Source organism: Panthera pardus, unplaced genomic scaffold (genome assembly GCF_024362965.1).
Source record: "Panthera pardus isolate Hobbes unplaced genomic scaffold, ASM2436296v1 HiC_scaffold_8, whole genome shotgun sequence".
Classification (NCBI taxonomy): Eukaryota; Metazoa; Chordata; class Mammalia; order Carnivora; family Felidae; genus Panthera; species Panthera pardus.
Genome location: NW_026527013.1, coordinates 16,441,709 through 16,465,098, shown reverse-complemented (window position 1 = coordinate 16,465,098; position 23,390 = coordinate 16,441,709). Strand labels below are relative to the sequence as shown.

General features: G+C 52.1%; 1 protein-coding gene across 7 annotated transcripts in view; it reads left to right on the top strand.

Annotated features, from left to right (window-relative positions):
• Positions 1 to 9,479: 9,479 nt before the first annotated feature.
• Positions 9,480 to 23,390, top strand: part of PRSS43P (serine protease 44) — a 35,096-nt gene continuing 21,185 nt past the window's right edge. The window contains exons 1-4 of one of the 7 annotated variants that reach the window (XM_053897083.1): positions 9,480 to 9,608; positions 20,657 to 20,813; positions 21,445 to 21,707; positions 22,618 to 22,778. In XM_053897083.1, coding sequence (XP_053753058.1) covers positions 9,566 to 9,608; positions 20,657 to 20,813; positions 21,445 to 21,707; positions 22,618 to 22,778 — 624 coding nt within the window. In that variant the 5' untranslated portion in view covers positions 9,480 to 9,565. Of the gene's footprint in view, positions 9,609 to 19,800; positions 20,172 to 20,656; positions 20,814 to 21,444; positions 21,708 to 21,753; positions 22,112 to 22,194; positions 22,779 to 23,390 lie in introns of those variants that run through there. The other 6 variants (XM_053897081.1, XM_053897082.1, XM_053897079.1 and 3 more) reach the window with 6 other exon arrangements.

Below are 23,390 nucleotides of genomic sequence, written 5' to 3'. Positions count from 1 at the left end.
AGAGGGCCTGTGGCCACGGGATGGGCTTTGGTGGGTGCTCCGGGGAGATTTTTATCAGCATCACTTTGGCTGCCGCGCGTGGAGAATAGCCTGGGGGACACTAGCAGAAACAGAGTGATAAGGGAGGAGGGTCCAGGAGAGGAAAACAGATGAGAGGCAGCAGCTTGGCCCGGTGGAGATGAGAGGCAGTCAGACTGCAGGTCACTTCGAAACCAGTCTCAACAACATCTTGGGCAGATTTCGAGGCTTTCCGGTTCCTTTCCTTGTCTCAACGCAGTCCACCCCAGCCCCAGATCCTGTCTGGGGCGGCAGGAGAGGGACTGGGGCCTGCTCTTTTATGGCGGGGAGTCTGGCTGGCTGGTGGGGAGGCGTGCGGTGGCCTCTGTTAGTGGGGGTGTCTCCCGAGTACGTGTGACCTTGCTGGACTCTGGCTAGCCTCCCAGGACAAATGGTGGCTGAGGACCCTCACAGAAAAGCAGGGCCTCCCGCTGGTTACAATCAGGGCAGGGAGCCACGTGACTGACCGATACCCTTCTGGGCAGCCCCCACTTCCTGCCTGCCCCAGCCACCTCATTCCCGGACGCCAAGCCGGGGAACTGCTGAGCTCTCTTTCAGAAGTCTCCAGGGGCCGCATGGGACTGGGACATCCCAGCTTTTTCTTTCTGGGGATGCTCACCCTGGGCCGGAGTCCTGCAGGCAGGGATCACACCTGTCATCTCCAGGCAAGAAGCGACCCTGCCTCCAAGTTCACGTCTCTCCTGGATCCCAGGGGATACGTTGCTCTCTCAAGAATGCCTGCCCCTTCCAGAATGGTCCTGTGGGGCTCCCAGCCTTCCTTAGTTCCTGGGAGCTACCACCCCACTCGGCTTGGTCTGGCAGTGGAAGGGAGCGTCCCACGCGTTCCCCTAAGACACTCTGCAGCCCGAACCCACCGGTCTTCCTGTGTGGATGAGGGGGCAGGCTGGAGGTGGCTGGTGGGGTACAGCAGGGGCTGTTGTGTCTGATAAGCTCTGGCTGGGGAGGTTTGGTCCCACTCGTTGGGACTCCCCTCGGAATATGTCTCTATCCCAGTCATGGTCGTGTTGCCCCTCTGGGCCTTTTTTGCCTCTTGTATATGGCTGTGCTGACCACGTGTGGGCTCCGGCCACCAGCTGTAGGTACAAGCGTCGCAGTGGGTGGGTGGAGGGTTCCAGGGGAGCCACTCAGCTGCAGGGGTGAGAGTTTTCCTCACTCAGCATCCCCTCTCCCCCCCGCCTCGGCTGGGTGGAATGTGTATCTCTGTGTGTCCCCGTGTGTTTGTGCATGCGTGTGCCCACAAGCGGGCCTGTGTGTTTGTGTCTGAGTGTGTCTGTGAGTGCATGAGTTGCCCGTGTGCATACCTATATATGTGTGTGCTGCTTGTCTGTGCATATGGGCACGTGTGTTTGCATGCATGTTAAAGTGCGTATGTGCTAGGGGGCTCTGCTGAGTCAGTGCTGGGCCGGGGGGACAGCACTGCCAGCCGGGTTGTGGCCTTCCCACCGTTGCATAAACACTGTCCCAGCTGTCCCCTCAAGCAGGGTGGTCTAGCCTGTGGCCCTGTGGCCGGTGGCAAGGGATGGGAGGGGACAAAGTGTTTGCCTCCTTATTGGCCTGGTCCCCTCCATGTCTCAAGTGCCTGGTCCCGTGCCCTTTAAGGTGGGGTCTGATCTGGGGTCTCTCTATGGCTCACTTACCCCATCTGGTCTGAGGCCTGATCTCTGAGGTTGTTCTTTAAAAAAATTTTTTTTAATGTTTATTTATTATTTTGAAAGAGAGAAAGAGACAGCGTGTGAGCAGGGGAGGAGCAGAGAGAGGGGGAGACACAGAATCCGAAGGAACTCTGAGCTGTCAGCACAGAGCCCAATGCAGGGCTTGAACCCACAGACAGTGAGATCATGACCTGAGCTGAAGTCGGATGCTTAACTGAGTCACCCAGGTGCCCCCTCTGAGGTCTTTCTAAGGTGGCAGGAATATTCCCCTCTGGTTTCGGTCCTGGTCCAGGCTGATCCAGAGAGTCAGTGGGGCAGCCAGGGAAAACCGGGGGCCAGGGGCAGAGTTCAGCCTCGGGACCCTAGAACCAACTGTCCCTCCTCTGCTCTGACGTCCCTGCATGGCTGCTTCCGGCTCTTGGTAGCCTGCTACGCCCTGCGTCCTCTCTCCAAACACCATCCTCAGCGATCGTGAGGTCACCACGGGGCATGGGTCAGATAGCACTAAGTGAGGGGCTGAGAAGGCCAGAATCTCAGGCCGAGGTAGAATGAAGTCGGGCAGGGTCTTGAAGACATCAAATATTACGAGAAGGAAAATCTCACGAGAAGGAAAGAAATCAGGCTGCAGGTATGAGAAAGGGGACGCTAGGGCTCAAAGCACTCAGCGGCAGAGGGGCCGACAGAAAGCTGATGAAGACGTTAAGAGAAATCAGAGGCGGAGTAAAAGGGTCCAAGCCACAGAGTGTATGAAATCAGAGGCAGGGTGGGGGGGGATGCGGGGGAGATAGGAGGAGAGGCCAAAGAAATCAGGCGGTGGCGGGTGTGACAGGCAGCCCTCATTGCTGTGAAAGTATGTGCTGGGGGACACCAGGCTGGAGGCTCTGCTGTCCGTCCCGAAGCTGTGGGTGGTGGGGAGTGCTGAGGGGAGGGGGCGCAGAGGAGCCTGTGGGTGCCGGCCTAGCCACACCCCAGGACTGCCGGCCTGGTCGCCTCAGAGAACAGCAGGAAAACCCCAGACCTTGAACCCGGTGACCCCCGCACAGAAGTGGCTCCCTGGGGTTCTCCCAGGTCCCTTCCACCCAGCCCCAGGCCCGCCCTCACCCAAGTTTGGGGGCTATTTGTTCCCGCTTTCCCAAAGCCGCACAATCCTGGTTTGCCCAAACACTGACAGAGCACAGCTGGAATGTGGGGAGTGTGTGAGTGTGTGTACATGAGGCTCCCTGGGGCCGACCGCCCAACATGCCCCCTCCGGTCTCAGCAGCCAGGGCCCAGGGCCCCTCGGACAGGGGAGGGCCTAGAAGGTCAGGGCTGGGAGGGGGCCCCTGCCAGCCCCCTCTTCCCCTGCCTAGCAGAGGACGCCTGGGACTCCACAGTTTTCTTCCAATCTGTGTTCCCTTCTCTGGCCTATAGGTCTGGGTACCTCACCCACCTATCCGGGGAGGTCTTGGTGGGAATGAGCATGCCAGAGCCTTTCTAGAGGATTGGGGGTGGAATGTCGGAAGACTCTGGAACTCCAGAGAAGGGAAGACAGTGGCCCTTGGGAAGTCTTAGGTCTTGGCCAACTTTCTGATTTTTATACTTTGGTCCAGCTGAATATGATGAGCTCCCCTTTTCCCCCACCAGTCCCATACCCTGGGTCTGGAGGCCTCGATCTTCCCTCCCCTCAGCATCTCTTCTACCTCACCTCATTCGTCTTCTGGTCTTTTCCCCTCCCTTCCTTCCATGGTGAGCCTAGAAGCCACTTAAAGGTGCTCCAGAATGACAGCCCCAGCTCTGGAGCTAACTGGGAGAGGTAGTGAGCACCTTGCCCCCAGGGGTGTGCAAGCACAGGGAAACCCATTCTAGTCAGGAAGGCTGCCAAAGGGGTTCTTGTGCTGGTAGAGTTTGGAAGCATTGGGGTGTCCCCAAGCCCCAGGGCCCAGCTTGTGACAATATCCAAGAACGTTTTCATGAGAAAAAAGTAAGGCCCACGTTGGTGGCCCATGGCCTTTCCATGAAGCTCAATTTATCCATCTTTAAGGCCTGCTTGTCTTGCTTCCAAGATCTCATGTGGCCTCCTTTTTTTTTTTTTTTTTTTTTGTCTTGAGAATATCCTTTTGTTTACAAAACAATGCTGATGGTAGCTGGTGGCTGTTGTTTTCATGTCTTTAGTTGGCAAAATAAGACCTTACAAGTCAATTTTTAGGTTTTGAGAAAATCTCACAGAGAAAATCTGCAATCAACATCTCCCCCAACCCCTGGAAAGAAACCCTTGAATGAGGCCTAGCCTTTCTAGGTCTAAGGCTCATTGTAATCCATCCATCCATCCATCTATCCATCCATCCATCCATTCATTCACTCATTCATTCATCCACCTGTCCTGTCATCATCAGATGCCTATGCTCCCTCTGTGATGGCTAACAGAGGCCTGGCCCTGCCAGTTGGAACGGAGCAGGGAGTGGAGACTTGGCAGGGGCAATGCAGCTGAGCCCTTAAGACAAAAGGGCACTGACGGGGCTGGGGCTGGGGGAGGGGGCACACAGGGTTGGCAGGGGGAAGACGCTTCCATTCCCTTCATTGCAGACTCTGGGACCCTGTGATTCGGAGTGTCCCCAAACCTTTGGATGCCTATACCTGTTCCCACCTGCAGCTGGGAGTGGGAAGCCAGTGGCCACAGCCCCTTGTCTCTAGCTGCAGCACAGGGGTGGGATGGTGGCTGCAGAGACAGGACGGCACATGTTCAATGGTTTCTAACTCGGGGAAGAGAAACAGTGCTCAGGGCTGAGGGACAGATGAGGGGGGAGGCTGAGCACATCCCAGGAGCTTCAGGGGTTCCCTCTGCACGGCCTGATCTGAGTAAAGGGGCCCAGGGCTGGGAGCCCCCAGGAGGGACACACACCCAGATCCACAGCTCCAGGTTAAGCCAGCTCCGGACTAACTAGTAGCTTCTCCGTCTCTCAGGAGCTCAGGCTCTGTGCAGTCCATGCCCCAGAGGGTGCCTTCCTTGTAGTAAGGGGGTCCCTGGGGTAGGTCTGAAGAGTAGAGCTGGGGGTGTGGGCAGGCCCTGGGCCCCTAGGCTTGGGTGGAAGGCGCGAACCCTCCAGGGCCACACCACAGAGTGACTCTGACCCTCTGAAGAATCTGAGGATCCGGTCATCAAGCCCCACACGTAGGGTGGACATGCCTGGCTCTCGGGTCAGCAGCGGCGAGACAGTATCAGGGGTGGCCGCCAGGGGCGCCTGGGGGGCTCAGTCGGTTGAGCGTCCGACTTCGGCTCAGGTCATGATCCCGCGGTTTGTGGGTTTGAGCCCCGCATCGGGCTCTCTGTCATCATTGAGGAGCCTGCTTCAGATCCCCTGTCCCCTTCTCTCCGTGCTCTCTCTCTCTCTCAAAAATAAATAAACATTAAAACAGAAAAAAGAGTGGCTTCCACACTCAGTCCTCAGCACCCCCAGGGTTGCCTGCCCCGCCTAGGCTCCTGCCTCAGTTTCCCCTGAGGTCACAGTCCCTCTTTTAGGTGGAGGCCCTGAAGCCTGCAAGCTCGGGGACCAGGGCCTGGGTCAGACCCAATTTAACTCATCGGGACACAACCATCACCTGCTTGTGCTCCCAGCTCTCCCCCAGGCGCCAGGACACTGTGGTGAGGTGACAAGGAAAATGCCTTTGCCAGGTCCTGCTCTGGTCTTGGCCCCGCTCCCAAGTGTCCTGTCCTTATAGCTCGGCCTATGCTTCCAGACCCGTCTTGCCATCCCGGAGCGAGTGAGGAGGGACCTCTAATTCCATTCATCTGGAATGGATGCCTTCCCTGCCGGCCTTGGGTTCCGACCTCAAAGTTGGGCAGGAAGGGGCCTCAGACACCTGGGCCAACCTCTTTTCTTCCAGGGCGAGTCTGATGAGCTGCTGTGTGCTTGAACACCCCCAGCAACAGGAAACTCACCCCCTGTTGAGGCGTCTCTGCTGAGTGGGCAGCTTCCTGATGTGGGACAACAGTTTGTCCATGGCCTCCCTAGTTCTCCAAAACTGCGTCCTTAGAACTGTTGCTCCCCGGCCTGGCCTCTAGGTGACTCTCTAGGCTGACCCCAGCCCTGCCATCCTCTGGGCTGATCCCTTGATCCAGGATGGGCCTTGCCCTCTGTAAGGTTGCTGACCCAGCCAGAGCTCGGTTTGTTAATGCCCTGAGCAGGGCGGGGCCCCTGAGGGCTGTTCTAGCACCTGCTCCAGGCAGGAGACGCCAGGGCCGGCTCTGCATTGTAGAGGGGGCCTCTGAGGTCACCAGTGTGGAAGGTAGCCCAGAGAGGGTGAATAGAGACAGGGAAGACAGTGTTACAAGAGGGTGACAGGGCAGCGGGGATCCAAGCTTGGGGGGAGGTAAGTTCAGGTGCAGACTGTGGGGGGAGGTCCCTGCAGGTTGTCCTGGAGCTCTAGCTCCGAGCCTCAGTCTCTCTCCTGTGCTGGGCTGGAGGTGTGGAAGCCTCTGCCGTTCTGAACCCTGGAGAGGCCCCTTCTGGACTCTGAGCTTCGGGCTGGGGGCGGTGGGGGGCGGCGGGAGGCGACAGCTGCTTTGAAATGTGGAGAATAATAAAGCGAGGAATGTCTGAGCTCAGGGGAAAAAAATAACCCCCACCCGCTGGGCCTCCCACCCTGCCTGGCGTAATGAATTAAGTACAGGGAGGCACGTTTCATGTGGGGGCGCAGGCTGGGGGAGGCTAGAGGGCCCCTAATGAGAAACAGGGTCCTGGTGGGGCCCCCGGGATCTGGAGCCAGGGGCCACCTGACCCGAGCCTTGGCGGTGGGTGCCCTTATTCCCCAAAACCTTCCTCTCAATCTCCCTTTGTCTGCATGTGAGAGGGGGTGGGGGCACTGTCCCATCCCGGTGCTGACCTCTGACCCTGGGCTGCACTCCAGTATTGGCTCTAAAAGTCAGAAAAGGGAGAAAGTGTAGCTGACTTGGAGGGACCATCTCTTTCTTCATTCTCACTCTTCCTGAACAGAGCACTGATTGGGTGCATCCAGGATGAGGGGGCCCACGCTGCCCCCTGCTGGATCCCACCAAACCTGCAGCAGCCGCCTCTGACCAGCAAGCCCCAGGCCCCTGATTCCAGGCCACCTCCTGACTTCTAGTCTCCACAGTCCCTCCCCTTCCTCCACCAATCCCTCTGCCCAAGCAGCCTTCCACCCTGGCCCCAGCTCACCTCTCCTTGGGACTTGGACATCAGTGCCTCCCAGTCCAGCACTACCCTTTCAGTCCACCAGTCTGGGGAATCTGGCTTTTTCACAGGTCACCTTCCCCCACCTCTGCTCTCTCCCTCCCCGGTGAACTTAATATTCCCCCAACAAAGCCCACACTCTCACGTCTCCACTCATGCTGTCCCCTCTTTCTTATCTGGTGGACCCCGCTCCATCTATCTGCAAAATGGCCTTCTAAAAGACCACCCCTTCCCAGGGGGCCCAGGGAACAGTAGGTACGTGAGCAACTTAACCATCAGCAATACGGTGAATTCTCAACAAAGGAGCTGGAGAGGGGTGGAGGCAGGTAGGGGTGTTCTTGGAGCTTCCCAAAGAGCCTGGCCTCCCAGCTTCTGCTGGCTTGGGGCAAAGCTGCCACTTTATTTTTAAGAAGTCTGGCCCAGGACTTGGAGCTCCTTGAAATATTCTCCCCCACGTCCCTTCCCTCCCCCCACCCACTTTAATTAAAACCATTGTTTGCAAGCACATGTTAATTAAAAAGCAAACATGTTTTGCTAAGTAATTTGGAAGCTCTGGTTATACAAACCAGAGTCATTCCAGTTAAAAACAACAACACCAACAACAAAAAAAAAACACCCTCACCCAGCTTGCCCCAGTGTCTTGAGAGCTGAGCCTGTGTCCTGGGAGCTGAGGACCCCTTTGGCTACAGTAGATGCCTGTCCTTTTAGAGTTTACACTCTGTGTGGAGGCGTAGCCAGGTCAGGGCATCCTTTCGTCTCACAGGTGGAGGCCCGGAGGTGACTCAGAGGCCTGGAGCTCTTGGCCAACCCTTTGCAAACGTGTACTTTGGGCCCCAGGAGCAACAGCTGGTGAGGAAGGGGGACAGACTCCTGTGCCCCATCTTGCAGGCAGGGTCCTTGTCTCAGAGCCACTGCCCAGCTGTGGGGTGAAGGGAGGAGGATGGGAGCATAACAATGCTGCAAGCCCCGCGAGGAAGGCTGGTAGGTGCTGGGTGGCCAGGGCTACCCCCCTAAGGTCTCTAGCACAGCTGGGGCTACAGATACCCAAAGCTGGCACAGCTGATCCTTTAGGTGAGGGTCAAAGGCCGGGACCAGCCTGATGGGTCAGGGGAGCCCTGGATGCTCAGAGACATCTCCTCTAGCTCCAGCTCCCCACTCTGTGTCTGGGGATGGCCACAATGCCATGTTCCCCACCCTGGCTCCTGGCCCTGCGGGTGCTGGGGCCTTGGAGGCCCTTCAGACCCTGTGCAGTAACCCCAGGGCCCATTGCAGGGTTCAGTGACCTCCAGCCTCTCCTGCTCCCCCCTCCCCGGGCTGGCAGGGATGAGTGCATTTCCCCAAGGGACCTCTCTAGGCTGCTAACTACCTTGCAACCTGCCTGTGGGTTCTCCCACTTGGGAGCCCTGCTAACAAGAAGGAGTTTCTTATACGAAGGTCTCCTCGTGTGGTCTCTGTGTGTCACTGTTAGCTGTGACCGTGACCCCGGTGTGAAGTGGGTGTGAAGTGGTCTCTCCTCTCCTGAAGGAGGAGAGGGCCTGAGGATGCAGGGGTGGGGGCCTGGGGCAGTGACCGGGAAGGGTAAGTTTGTGTGTGGGCAGAGGGGAGGTGGACGCCGGCACTGTGGGGCACGGTGGGCGGGCTCGTTGTTCTGCGTGCGCGCGCGCGCGCACACACACACACACACACACACACACACACACACACACACACACGGAGAAGGGGATCAGTGGCAGGGAGCCAGGAGACCCAGCTTTGTGCGGTCCAGCCGGCCCTCTCCCCTCTCTGCACTTGGTAGAATGAAGACTGTGTGCTGGGATGCGCGTAACTTGTCACACGCGGTGTTTGCCCCACGGGAACACACACACACCCTCACAAGCCACGACACGCGGTGACATACAGCGACACACGCTGGCGGCCGGCTCCCGGGACTCAGCCCTGCCTCGGCGGCGCGCCAGCGACACACACAACACCGCCTCTCCACTCGCACCCACATTCCGGGCGGAGTCGCGCTCCCGCCGCGCTGCCCCGATCGGCCCGCGGCGCGGCGCTTCTGTTCCGTTCGCTTCCAGCGCCGGGACCGCAGCGGGCGGGCCGGGATGAGCTCACGCCGCCGCCCGCCGGCCTCCCCGGCCTAACTCGCTCCAGATGCCGGCGGCCCGGCCGGGAGCGCGGCCCTCGGGCGCCCCCTGCAGGGAGCGGCGGGCGGCTCGGGGCGCACCGCCCGCCCGGAAGGGGAGGGCCTCAGGCCCCCCGCCCGCGGTCGGAGCCGCCGCGGGTGGGGGGGGGGGGGGCTGTCCCGCCGGCTCCCGCGTGCTTTCCCGGTCACCAGCCCACGCCCCTCCTCCCCGGTCGGCTCCGCTTTCCTGTGCTGTGTGCTTCCCCCGCCCCCCACCGCGGCCCCGGCCCACACCTCGGGGTGCGCCCCCTCCCCCTGCCCGGCTCCCCGGGACGCCCGGACCCCCGGCCAGGTAGGTGCTGCGGCTCCCGCCTCCCGCCCGCGGCGCTGGCCAGGCCCTGCCCACTCTCGTCGCTCTCGGAACAAACACCCTAGTTTCTACTGGGAAAGCAGCAGGGGCCTGACCACCGCCTGGTTTTAATAAGGAGCTGGTATTTCCCCGAAATCGCGGGCCGGTGGCTGACCTCACGGGGATGACGGCTGGCGCTGGGCCAGGGGGCGGGAGCCGGCTCCCGGGTGAGCCCCTGACGCCTGGTCTTGCGGAGAAGTCGGGCGGGGAGGAGGGGCTCCGGCTTCTAGTCCCAGCTCTGCTGCCGCTCACCCAAAAATCTGTCCATCTTTCTGTCTGCCGTCGCTTTCTGTCTGCTGTACTGCCAGAAGCCCTTTCCAGCCCTGCCCAGGGTCCTGCTTCACCCCTGCCTCCTTGTGTGGCAAAGTGCTCGACCCCTCACCTGGCATTTCCTCTCTTGTAGGACGGGGCTGTTGTGGGATTAGAGAGGGGACCGGCGAGGGAGAGCGGATGTACCCCAGCAACGAGAAATTTCCCGAGGGCAGGGGGAGGGGCTCTCAGAAGCTGGGGGGCAGGGATCAGGCCTGAGCTTCTTGGAGCAGGGTGGCCGAGGCAGGGGTAGGGCCTGGGGAATTGGCGGCCTGGGGTAGATAGGGACAAGTCAGGTGTCCTGGCAGAGTCACAGTGCTCAGTGAAGGGTCAGCAGAGAGGTGCACCGAGTCACGTGGAGACATGGGGGCCAGAATCTTTAGGCACTGAGGGGGTGGGGTGGGGGACAGAATGGAGGAGAGTGGAGCTAAGGCATCTGCGTAGTGAGTGGGGCCTCTGCCTGAGGGGCGAGGAGCCCTGGGAGCTGGTCCTGAAGTCCCCTCCGTAAACGAGGGACAAAGACCGAGAGAGCCAGAGGGGGACGCAGGATCCAGTGGAGGGACAGGGACTAGGGGCCGCAGAGGGAGCAGGGAGACAGAGAGAGGAGATGCCGCAGGCAGGTAGGCAGGACATGGCGGTGGCTGGTGGCTAGAAATTTGGTTTGTCGGCTCTGGGGCCTGCACCATCCAGATGCTTGGGCCCCTCCTGCAAGTGACAATAACGGTGACTAATACTTCTTGAGCACAGCACAAGCCAGGCACTTCTCTAAGCACTTGAGAGTTATCTACGTTCTTGCGCTAGGATTCTGTGTTTTCATTCAGAGGTGTATCAAGTGCCTACCAGGTGCCAGACGTGTCCCAGGGGCTGGGACTATAGCAGTGGCAAGACGAACCTGCAGGCGGAACGTTTAGACGTGAAAGGGGAGGGCGGTTGATGTATACGTGAGTAAAATACATAGTGCAGCATAGATCATCAAAGGATAAGGGGGGAAGACTGGGTGGAGGGCACAGCTTTTGAGAGGGTATCCTGGGAGAGCCTCATCGGGGAGGTGACATTTGAGTACAGACCAAATCTGGCCTGCCACCTCTGAGCTGAGAGTGGTTCTTACAGAAGAGCATTTGCAGTCAATTCCACGATCCGGAACACTTAACACTGATGGTATCCCCTTAAAAGAACTCCATTCTTTCTCCTTTGTAAACCTGTATTACCAAAAAATAAAGACAAAAAAATAGTACTCAGTGGTGATTATATATATATGTGTATATATATTTTTTTAATTTTTAAAAATTTTTTATTTTTTAAATTTTATTTATTTTATATATATATATACATATTTTTTTTAATGCTTATTTATTTTTGAGAGAGAGAGAGAGAGACAGAGCATGAGTGGGGGAAGGACAGAGAGGGAGACACAGAATCCGAAGCAGGTTCCAGGCTCTGAGCTGTCAGCACAGAGCCTGACATGGGGCTTGAACCCACGAACTGTGAGGTCATGACCTGAGCCGAAGTTGGACACTTAACCGACTGAGCCACCCAGGCACCCCAGTTGTGATTATATTTTGAATTTCATCAATAAATATTTTGTGGAAGTTTGTTTTCTCTGTTCTATTTAAGTATGTGTATAATCTTGATTTTGTCTCTTGACCCACAGGGCCTAAGATATTTAGTATCTGGCCCTTTACAGAAAAAGTTTGCCAACCCTTGTATAGACCTAGGAGGTGAGGAAATGAACTCTCTGGATATCTGGGGACAGAGGGAGCAGCCAGTACAAAGGCCAGGAGGCAGGAGGTCATGAGGCCCATCAAGGAGGCCAGTGAGGCTGGAGCCCCTTTAGTGAGGAGGGGAGGGATTGGAAAGGGTCAGAGGGTCCTGGGCTAATGGTGTAATGTCAGTTCCTAGGTTTGTTTGTTTATTATTATTTTTTTAGAGAGGATACAAGTGAGTGAGGGGGAGAGAGAGAGAGAGAGAGAGAGAGAGAGAGAGAGAGAGAGAGGGAGGAAAGGGAGAGAATTCTTGTGAACACCCGATGCAGGGCTTGAACTCATGAACCATGAGATCATGACCTGAGCTGAAGTCAGTTGCTTAACAACTGAGCCACTCAGATACCCCATTTCGTAGGTATTTTTAAAAATGTGCGTGGCTATCATTAGTGGAATCGCTTGTTTTCTATTATATTTTCTAATTTGTGATTGCTGCAGGATAGAAGTTATTGACTTTGTATATTGATCTTTTCTCCCAGCCCTCTTAGTCTATTTTCTTATAGTTTTATTAATTTTTCAGTTGGTTCATTTGGATTTGTTTTGGAAGGCAAGTGCCTTCTGTATCTTCCTACCTGCATATGACTCAGTTTCTTCCTTTCTTTCCCTCCTTCCACTTCTCTTCTCCTTGCCTCCCTATGCTCTCCTCACCTCCTTCCTTTCCCCTTTTACCTTCCCTCCTCTCCCCTCCCTTCCCCACTCTTCACATTTAATTCCCTCCTTCCCCTGCTTTTTCTTCTTCTCCCCACTTTCCTACTTTCCCCTCATAAAAATGAGAATTTAAATTTTCAAAAGAGACTTGATGAGAGGTATCTCCATCATGTACCTTTGATGCCCCCCCCCCCGCCCCGGGGTAGGGGCAGAAGGCTTTGTCCCCAGATGGAACCTGGATGTGGATGTGGGGACCGGGAGGGTCATACACAGACTCCAGAAGGGGAAGTCAAAAGAATGTCTGTGACAATCAGAAGAGGCTTTGTGATAGGGAACAGAACACTGATGTCATGTGGCTCTGAGTATAAAGGAGACTAGTAGATGGCTGTTCCTCAGGAGTCCAGATGTCAGATGGCTTCGGTGGGTACAGCCAGGACCTATATTTCACTCCTCTGTGCTCTGCCATCCTCAGGGTCAGAAAATGTGTCTTCCAACCTGGATTTCTTTTTCAAGATTGTTTTGGCTATTTGGGGTTCTTAAGTTTCCATATGAATTTTAGAATAGGCTTTCCTATTTCTGCAAAAAAAAGTCACTGAGATTTTGGTAAGGATTCCATTGAATCTTCAGATTGCGTTGGATAATATTATCATTTTAACAAGACTGCATTAAGTCTTCCAGTCCATGAATAGAGGATGTCATTCTGTTTACTTAAAGTCTCTAATTTCCTTAAGCAGTGTTTTATAGTTATCATTGTACAGTTGTTTCACCTCCTTGCTTAAATTTATTTATTCCTAAGTATTTGTATTCTTTTTGATGCTGTTGTAAATGGGATTGTTTTCTTAATTTCATTTTTTAAAAAAGTTTATTTATTTCGAGAGAGACAGAGTGTGAGTGGGGGAGTGTCAGAGAGAGAGGAGAGAGAGAGAGAGAGAGAGAGAGAGAGAGAGAATCCCAAGCAGGCTCCATGTTGCTCCAACCCACAAAGCCATCAGATCATGACCTGAGCAGAAACCAAGAGTCAGATGCTTAACCAACCGAGCCACCCAGGCGCCCCTCTTACTTTCCTTTTTGATTGTTCACTGTTCGTGTATGCATTAGAGAATAGATATTTGTGGTTGATTTTGTATCCTACAACTTTTCTGAATTTGTTTATTATTGCTAACAGGTTCTTCTTTTTTGTGAAACCTTTATGGTAAGATCATGCCATCTATGAACAGAGATAATTTTACTTCTTGCCAATTTGGGTGCCTTTATTTCTTTTTCTTGCCTAATTGCTGAGGCTAGACCTTTCAGTACTACGTTGAATAGAAGTGGTGAAAGTTGGCATCCTTGTTTTGTTCTTGATCTTCGGCGAAAGCTTTTAATCTTCCACCACTGAGTGTGATGTTCACTGTAGGTTTTCCATATATGGCCTTTATCATATTTAGGACATTTCTCTCTATTCCTAGTTTACTGAATGTTTTTATCACGAAAAGGTGTTACATTTTGTGGAATGCTTTCTTGCATCTCAATTGAGATGTCCCCTTAAGGACAATTTTTGTTATCTGCCTTTTTCCCTGTGCATTTCTTGTTTCTTTGCAGGTCTTGCAATTTTTTCACTGAAAGGCAGACAGCAGGTAATATATTGTAGCGAATCTGGACACTGGTTCTGTGCCCCCCGGCCCCACCCCGGACTTATGGTCATGTCGTTTGTTTGGTCATTTGTTTATTTGTTTAGTGACTTGGGTAAGATAATTCTGTGAAGTCTATTTCCCTTCCATTTTGCAGTCTCTGAGATATCCTCGCTCAGATTCCTGCACCCCCCCCCCCCGCCTTATTTTAGGGTTGATTCCTGAATCAGCATAAGCCACTCATTGGTCAATGGTCATGTGTAAACCCCTTTAGTCAGTTTTATTTTCGCTATTGACTGTTGAATATGTGTGTTTATCTTGGAGACTGCTTTCACAGCTTAGGGAATTTACTTTTCCCCTACATGTTCAGCCAGGGACTAGTAGCTTGGGAGTTCCTTGTCCATTCACTCCCTAGAAGACATAGTTTGTGCACAGTGGTGTGTGCATGGTCTTTCTGGCTCTCTCTAGTTTTCTTTCTAGTTTTCTGAACTAGTTTTCTCTGTTAAACTTCCAGCCGGTCTACCATTTCACTTGTCGCTGCCAGTGTTATGGAGCTATCAACCCTCTCTTACTTGCTAATCAGGAAGATCTCTCTGTTTTAAACAACTCCCTGAGGCACGAATTTCTCTACGTCTGTTCCAAATAAATTCAGTTATTTCAGACAGAGCTGCAGTGCCCCCCTTGCAGCCTGCCTGTCCCCCTGGGCAGAATGTTTGTGCTGCTGCTGCACCAGAGCCGAGGATGGGGGGGGGCAGCCTGCTTCTCCTCGAGTGAAACTCCTGATCCGTGAGTGGGCGCTGGGAAACAGATGGAATCCATGGGGCTTCTCACTGGCCCTTCCCCAGGCGGAACCTGTGTCCTGTGAGTGAGCTGGGATGGGGCACCCGAAGCCCCAGTGCTCTCAGCCTTCTGTGCCTGGGGTTGACCTTCTGCCCTGTGAGTAGGAGCAAAGTGTGGAAAGGGAGCTCCAGTCCTCCTGGGCATGCCTGTTGGAACAGGGCTTCTGCAAATGGACTTTGGGGAAGGAGAGACACGAGCTACCTCCTTCTTCTGAGGTGAAATCTTAGCTGGGGGAGAAGGAGATCCCGTTGTCTTGGCCGCTTATTCATAGCAGAGTTCCATAAAATGGAGCTAAGGAGGGGGGATGAGAGCTGGTTAGGGCTCAAATGCCATAGGCTCCTGCTGTTCTTACCAAGTTTTGTGGATTTTCTCGTATAAATATTTCTCGGTGTTTTGTATGCCCATAGGATTTTTCCAGACACCTGACATCATGGTTTTTAAAAAATAACTTTCACCAGTTAAGTAGCTTTTTCTCTAGAGGGAGAATCAACCAGATTCTTCACGAAGCCATTCTGGAAGTCCAAACTCCAAGTTTTAAAAAACTCGAAACATTTGCCAACTTTCAAGACATTTTTCTGTTATTCTAATTTCTGTTATGATCTGTATCTGCATGATGTAATTTGTATAGTCTCAGTTCTTTAAATTTATGACCACTTCTTTAATGGCCCATAATGCAGTCTGTCTTGGTTTATGTTTCACAAATACTGGGCAAAAAAGTGTATCCTGCTGTTGCTAGGATAGAATATCTATAAATGTCCATTAGGTCTAACTCATTGATAGTATTTTGCAGATCTTATGTATGCTTACTAGTTCTCTGTGTACTCGTTCTATCAGTTTTTTAGAAAGACATGTTGAAGTTCCAGATTCTAATTTTGGTTAGGTTGTCTTTTTCTCCTTGCTCTGTAAATTCTGAGCTCTGTTGTTTAGGTGTATTTAGGTACATACGCATTTAGAATTTTGTTTATCATCTGTAATTAATGTCTCTGCTTATCCCTGATAATATCCTTTGCTCTGAGGTTGGCTTTGGCTGTTGGTAATAGAGCCACTCCTTTGTTTAGCCAGTGTTTGCACCATATATCATAGTCCATCCTTTTCCCTATAACCTCCCTGTTTTTATATTTAAGCTGTGTTTTTATTTAAAAAACATTTCTTTTTAATGTTTATTTATTTTTGAGACAGAGAGAGACAGAGCATGAACGGGGGAGGGACAGAGAGAGAGGGAGACACAGAATCTGAAGCAGGCTCCAGGCTCCGAGCTGTCAGCCCAGAGCCCGACGCGGGGCTCGAACTCACGGACGGTGAGATCATGACCTGAGCCGAAGTCGGACGCTTAACCGACTGAGCCACCCAGGCGCCCCAAGCTGTGTTTTTATATATTTGAGCTGTGTTTTTTAAAAAAAAAAACCAGTTTGAGTGTCTTAATTCACATAATAGAAGCTTTCATTCGAGGCACCTGGGTGGCTCAGATGGTTGAATGTCCAACTCTCGATCTCAGCTCAGGTCTTGATCTCAGGGTTGTGAGTTCAAGTGCCATGTTGGGCTCCACGCTGGGTGTGGAACCTACTTAAAAAAAAAAAGAAGCATTGGGGCGCCTGGGTGGCTCAGTCGGTTAAGCGGCCGACTTCGGCTCAGGTCACGATCTCGCGGTCCGTGAGTTCGAGCCCCGCGTCGGGCTCTGGGCTGACAGCTCAGAGCCTGGAGCCTGTTTCAGATTCTGTGTCTCCCTCTCTCTCTGCCCCTGCCCCGTTCATGCTCTGTCTCTCTCTGTCTCAAAAATAAATAAACGTTAAAAAAAAAAAAAAAAGAAGCATTAATTCATTTAATAGAACATTCGCCTTTAGTGTAAGTGTTGATATTGTTGGATTAAAATCTATCATGCCAATTGCTTTCTATTTGTACCATCTCGTTTCTCTTTTTCTCTGTTCCTGCTTTCTTTTAAATTAATGGAGTATTTTTTATGATTCTATTTTGTCTTTGCTCTGGTCTTATTGATAGTTATGTAACTGTTTTTCCTGATTTCCCTAGAGTTTACAGTATATATCTTTCATTAATTGCCCTTTTCTTTCAAATAATACTATTTGCTTTTCAGGAAGTGCAAGGACCTTATAACAGTATCCTCTCTATTCTTTCTCATTCCTGTATTAGTTTTCTATTGCTGTCTATGCTATAGTCAAATCATTTGGACGATAGCTAATGTTTTTTGCATCAGAAGTTATGTCAAGCTGCTTTATACAGTTCTTGTGCTGTTCAAAGTTAAACTAAGCAAGATATGCATGCCCACACAAATTTGCAGTGAATATATTTTCTGAGCTCTCTGCTATCATTCCAGAAGCAGTTTCTGGACCTCTGCGTAAGTGCCGCAAAGGAAATTTACATATTTCAAACCCATTTAACTGTAAAGTCGAGGGGCTTGCACCTCAACTCCAGTGAAGTGATTAATTTGCAATGTAATGACATGATGAAAGGCAAGTATCAAGAGAAAAACTTAAAATAGCTCATTAAAGCCTTCCAAGGGAAGAATATGCTTGAAGCTATAGGTCCATGGATTAATATCAGCATTTGGCAACGCTGCATGAAAAGCCATTTTAAAAATTAAATGCATAAAATATTATAGATCACCATTAACAGAAATATGCAATTGATTTTGATGATAGAGAACACTAGTTTTTTTTATTTTGTTATTTTATGAGTATATTGTTAAATTGGCTTGCATACAATAACCAGTGCTCATCCCAACAAGTGCCCTCCTCAATGCCCATCTCCCATCCCTGCCCCCCCCCCGCCATCCACCCTCAGTTTGTTCTCTGTATTTAAGAGTTTCTTGTGGCTTGCCTCCTTCCCTCTCTGTTTATAACTATTTTTTCCCCTTCCCTTCCCCCATGGTCTTCTGGTAAGTTCCTCAAGATCCACATATGAGTGAAAACATATGATATCTGTCCTTCTCTGACCGACTTAGTTCACTCAGCATAATACCTTCCAGCTCCATCCATGATCCTGCAAACAGCATGATTTCATTCTTTCTCATTGCCAAGTAGTATCCCATTGTAGATATAAACCACATCTTCTTTATCCATTCATCAGTTAATGGGCATTTAGGCTGTTTCCATAATTTGGCTATTGTTGAAAGCACTGCTATAAACATTGGGGTACACATGCCCCTATGTATCACCACTCCTGTATCCCTTGGGGAAATTCCTAGTAGTGCTGTTGCTGGGTCATAGGATAGTTCTATTTTTAATTTTTCGGGGAACCTCCACACTGTTTTCCAGAGTGGCTGCACCAGTTTGCATTCCCACCAATGGTGCAAAAGGGTTCCCGTTTCTCTACATCCTTGCCAGGCTCTGTAGTTTCCTAATTTGTTCATTTTAGCCACTTTGATCCATGTGAGGTGGTATCTCAATGTGGCTTTGATTTGTATTCCCCTGATGAAGAGTGATGTTGAACATCTTTTCATGGGTCTATTGGCCATCTGGATGTCTTCTTTGGAAAAGTGTCTATTCATGTCTTCTGCCCATTTCTTCACTGGATTATTTGTTTCTTGGGTGTTGAGTTTGCTAAGTTCTTTGTGGATTTTGGATACTAGCCCTTTATCTGATATGTCATTTGCAAATATCTTTTCCCATTCCATTGGTTGCCTTTTAGTTTTGTTGATTATTTCCTTTGCAGTGCAGAAGCTTTTTATCTTAATGAGGTCCCAATAGTTCATTTTTGCTTTTAATTCTGTTGCCTTTGGAGATGTGTCAAATAAGAAATTGCTGTGGCTGAGCTCAAAGAGGTTGTTGCCTTCTTTCTCCTCTAGGGTTTTGATGGTTTCCTGTCTCACATTTAGGTCTTTAATCCATTTTGAGTTTATTTTTGGAGAACACTAATTTTAAACCCAGTTAGGTAAATTGTTATTCTCCCCCCAGATAATCCCATTCTTCTCACTGGTAGATTTGTATGATAAAATATTATACCCAATTACTATTATTACTACATATTTTTTTAATTAAAAAAATTTTTTTTAATCTTTATTTATTTTTGAGAGAGAGACAGAGTGTGAGCAGGGGAGGAGCAGAGAGAGAGGGAGACACAGAATCCGAAGCAGGCTCCAGGCCCTGAGCTGTCGGCACAGAGCCTGACATGGGGCTCAAACTCATGAACTGTGAGATCATGACCTGAGCCCATGAACTGTGAGATCATGACCTGAGCCGAAGTCGGACCCTCAACCGACTGAGAGCCACCCAGGTGCCCCGATTATTACTATATTTTTATGGAAAAATTTTCTTCTTTTTATATAAAAGCCTACATAATATCCTCAGTTGTATCTCAAAATCCTAAAATATTTGCTCTCTGGCTCTTTATAGAAAACATTTATTGACTTCTGAATTAGAGTCTTCAAATATGTTCACCAGAGTATTTAAGATTCCCTGTGTGATAGTTCCAAACCTCATGTCATATCTGCATCTAGTTCTGTTGGTTGCTTTGTCTCTTGACACCATGTTGTTAATTTTCTTTTCATTGAGTGTCTCATCATTTTTTGTTAAAACTAGTCATTCTGTGTAGGCAAACAGAGACTTAAGTAAACACTGTGCTCAGAAATGGTCATGTCTTGGGGCACCTTGGTGGCTCGGTTGGTTAAGTGACCAACTTCAGCTCAGGTCATGATCTCAGGGTTCATGAGTTCGAGACCCGCATCGGGCTCTGTGCTGACAGCTCAGACCCTGCAGCCTGCTTCAGATTCTGTGTCTCCTTCTCTCTTTGCTCCTCCCCCCGCTCATGCTCTGTCTGTCTCTCTCCTTCAAAGATAAATAAAAATATTAAAAAGCAAAAAAAGAAATGGTCACGTCTTTTCTTTAGTAGAGAGTATCGAGACAGTCATGCCCAGTTTTGTTGTATGGTTACCCTCCATGTGTACCAGGCTTGAAATTCTTCTGTTATTTTTTGCTTAGAGTGGTGGTTGATTCGTTGGATTGTTTCTCGGTGTCTGTTCCACACTCGGGACAGTCTTCTCTGTGCTCATGTGTCAAAGAGGGCGTCTTTCCACGCTTTTATCCCTCCTTTAGCAGTAAACTGCGGTTACTTGTTCCTGGACACTTGCTAGTCTAGTAGGGGAGGGAGGAGGTGGGACATTCTTTGTTTTTCTGGCTCAGCGCCTCACTGTCTGGCAGGTGCTATATTCTTGGCTCTCAGAGATGAGGCCTTCTCAGTGATCTTGACTCTCTCCCGGCATAGGTGAGAGAGTCTGATCTGGCTCCTTCCTTAGGGGTAGAAGTTGTTTTATGTTCTCTTCCTCTAGCTACAGTAGGCTTTAACTTGCGCTCTGAAAGGCAGGTCACGGAGTGGAGAGAGGGCCCCGGTGGAACCCAGTGCGCGACGTTTGGCACGCCAGTGGGGCCCCCAATCCGGGAGCTTCTTGTTCCGTCGCTCGCGCGCATGCGCAGACTCGTCCACCTGCCTCCGCGAGGGGAGCCGCGAGGGGGCGCCGTACCAGCCGGCTCATGGCGTCCCCCACTGGCGGCTCCCCGGGCCTCCTACTCTGGCTCCTGCTCCTCCAGCCGCAGCTCAGTGGGGCGCGGGGCAGGTTGGCGCCATCCCCACTCTCCCCTTCGCCCTTGGGAGGCGGCCACGAGGACCCCGATGCCACCGTGTGGAGGGTTGCGGGACCGTCTACGCCCCCCGAGCCCCAAGAATCTGTCCCAGTCTCCCAGTTGGTGGGATTGATCCCAGGTGACACTTGGCGTTGGGGGCCCTGGGCAGGTGGCTGAGGCACCAGAGTGGGAACCAGCGCTCTTGGGGAGTGTGGGGGGAGCCAGGGTCCCTCCCCCTCCCCCCCCCCCCCCCCCCCCCGGGGTGTGGTCTGAGGAATGCAGCACCGCTTGTGGAGTCTGAGCGGGATGCCACTCGGCCTCGCGGGTACGTGGCCTGGGGACGTCATAACACCGTCCTGGAGTCAAGGAGGCCGTGGCCTTCTCACGTGTCCAAGGGGCACCTGGGCCTTTCCTGGGAAGCCTGGGGAGCAGGGCCTGTTTCTCTGAGGTTCTTCCTCCTGCGCTGTTCTCACCCCAGGGTGTGGCCAGGTAAATGCGAAAATCTTGGGAGGACAGGAGGCTGAAGACGGGAAGTGGCCCTGGCAGGTGAGCGTGAGGATCAGAGGCAAGCACGTGTGCGGAGGTTCCCTCATCACACAGCAGTGGGTACTGACTGCAGGCCACTGTATTTTAAGGTGAGGAGTGACAAGTGGAGACTTGTCACTTGCGTGGAGGTTTTGGGTTTTTTTTTAATTTTATTTTAGAAAGAGAGTGCACTAGGGGGCAGAGGGGCAGTTGGGGGGTGGGGAGAGAATCCCAAGCAGACTCAACGCTCAGCGCAGAACCCTGGGCAGTGTGTGGGGGGGGGAAGGGGGAGGGGGACAATCCCACCCCCCCTTAGGATCAAGACCTGAGACGAAATCAAGAATCGGATGCTCAACAGACCGACCCACCCAGGCACCCTGAGACTTGAGAGTTTTGAAGCCAGTCCTGCTCTCCTCAAATACCTAGTAGGTTCTGTTGCCCTGGCGAGTTGGCAGAACCCAAGCCCAACCCAACCCAGCCAAAGCATACCCACTAAAAATGGGCGGGGTCTGCGCCGGGAGTGTGGTTACCAGGAATACTAATTCCGAGAACAAAACCAATCGTTTGGATGAGCAGACCAGTTTTGAGAGTCGGTAAGGAGGGATTCCTGGTGTTGGGCCAGTGGAGAGAGTGGCGAGGGAGGTTGGGACCATACTGGGAGACATCTGCCATGTGTGGAAAAGGCACACGGGATGCTTCCTGGGGTCTCTGTGAGGGGGCACATCTTCTTCTCTCCCACAGCCGTTTCCACTACGATGTCAAAATGGGAGATCGGAGTGTCTATAAAGAAATCACAAGTGTGTTGGTCCCCGTCCGAGACATCATTGTCCACCCTCAGCTCTCAGTAGTTGGAACCATTCAAAAGGACCTTGCCCTTCTCCAGCTCCTCTACCCTGTAAACTTCACCATGACCATCCAGCCTATATGCATCCCTCAGAAGACTTTCCGGGTGGAAGCTGGGACCACGTGCTGGGTGACCGGTTGGGGCAGAAAAGAAGAATATGGTGAGACTGTGAGGCGGGAAGCCGACTCAGGAAGAGGGAGACAGCTTTAGCCCTGCATTAGGCAAACAGGCTAAAGAGGGGGACAGGGAAGCAGACGGCCTGGCAGAGGGGTGAGGGGACAGCGGTTTAGCAGCAGCCAGGGTGATGGTTCCTGATTGGCTTGGGGACACTGATTGAGGACTTTTGTTACAACACAAATATTTCATGGTAGCCATTTAGGAAAGGCACCGGTCCCGGGAACTGGAGCTACTCTCAGGAGAAGAAATACAGGGGTGAAATCTCTTTATGGAGATTCGTGAGGGACCATGCCTGGCTGGCTTGGGTTTTTTTTTTTTTTTTTAGGTTCCCTGGGGACCGAGCCAGATGCTATGGAATTCTATTCAGGGTGGCTTTCTGCTCAGCAGGTGAGGAGTGGTTTGCCAGCCAGAGCTGTCCCTCTCTGAAAGTATCTTGGTGGTTAGGGAGCTTCCCGTCCTTTTGAGTACAGGCAGAGCCAGAAGGTCGCTGTTGCTGAGGCTATAGGGCCCCCACCTCTGGGAAGAGTCTGGGCTGGTAACCCTGGGGCACATTCAAGAGTCTGTGATCCTGCTCAAAAGTAAGGATACGTTACTGCTGCACGGAATACCTGTCACGATTACCACTGATACTCAGGGTAACAGATGCCTGATGATCATTTCTCAGGCTGGTAAGGCCTTGCCTCTTCCTGTCCAGATCGGTTCTTCTTTATCCTGTCTTGGTTTTAGTTCTTACCTCCTTTTAATCCCCGTGTCAACTTGGGGCCTCAGTTTCCTCCAGAGTCTAATGGGGACGATACCCACCGCCCTGCCTTTCTCAAAGGGGATTCTAGGTGCTTAGGGGCTTACTGTCCACCTGCGCACAACCACCCACTGCTGAGTTTCTTTACTTGTAGGTGGCGACCTTATTACCTCTGTTCTCCATGAGGTCGACCAAGACATCATCCACCATGAAAAATGTAATGAGATGATTCAGAAAGCCATGAAAACAACTAGGGATGTCGTATTGGAAGGAATGCTCTGTGGCTATAAAGGTGCAGGAAAGGATTTGTGTCAGGTAAGTTCATGGACCCTTTCCTACCTCTGTATCGAGGTTGTTCCCTCCCAGTTTCCTCATTCGCAAGTGGCACGGCCTCCTCCTCCCTTGTGACTCCCCTGAGCTGGCCTGGCCTGTTTCTTCAGAGGGGAGCAGCCCTTGCTGGCCTGGGGGCACCGCCACGGTGTGGGGAAGCTGGGGCAGGTAACGCTAATACCAGAAGTCCCTTTAATTGAGTTCCTCCTCTGTGGCACTTACGGTGTGAGCCAGTGTGGGTATTGACCCCCAATAGCTCTGTGAAGCCACATCATAACCCCGCGGCATAGACATCGTAGCGATTATACAGATGAGGTGAGGTCCAAAGATGTCAGCTCCAGGTTCCCCCGTGGGTGCTTGCAGGACTCCTAGAGGATGAGTGTTTGGGTTTCTTGGAAAGAGAACGGCATTGTAGGGAGAGGGATCAGCATGTGGAGCAGCTCAGAGGTCCCAGGGAACGTGTCACGTTTAGGGAACGTTTTCCAGGTCTGGACCAAGTGAGGTGGCAAATGTGGCCAGAGAAGAGGGTTGGAGTCAGAGTACGCGTGGCCTGGGGTGCTGGTCCAAGTTTCTAGACGCCGTCTGGGCAGGACTGTG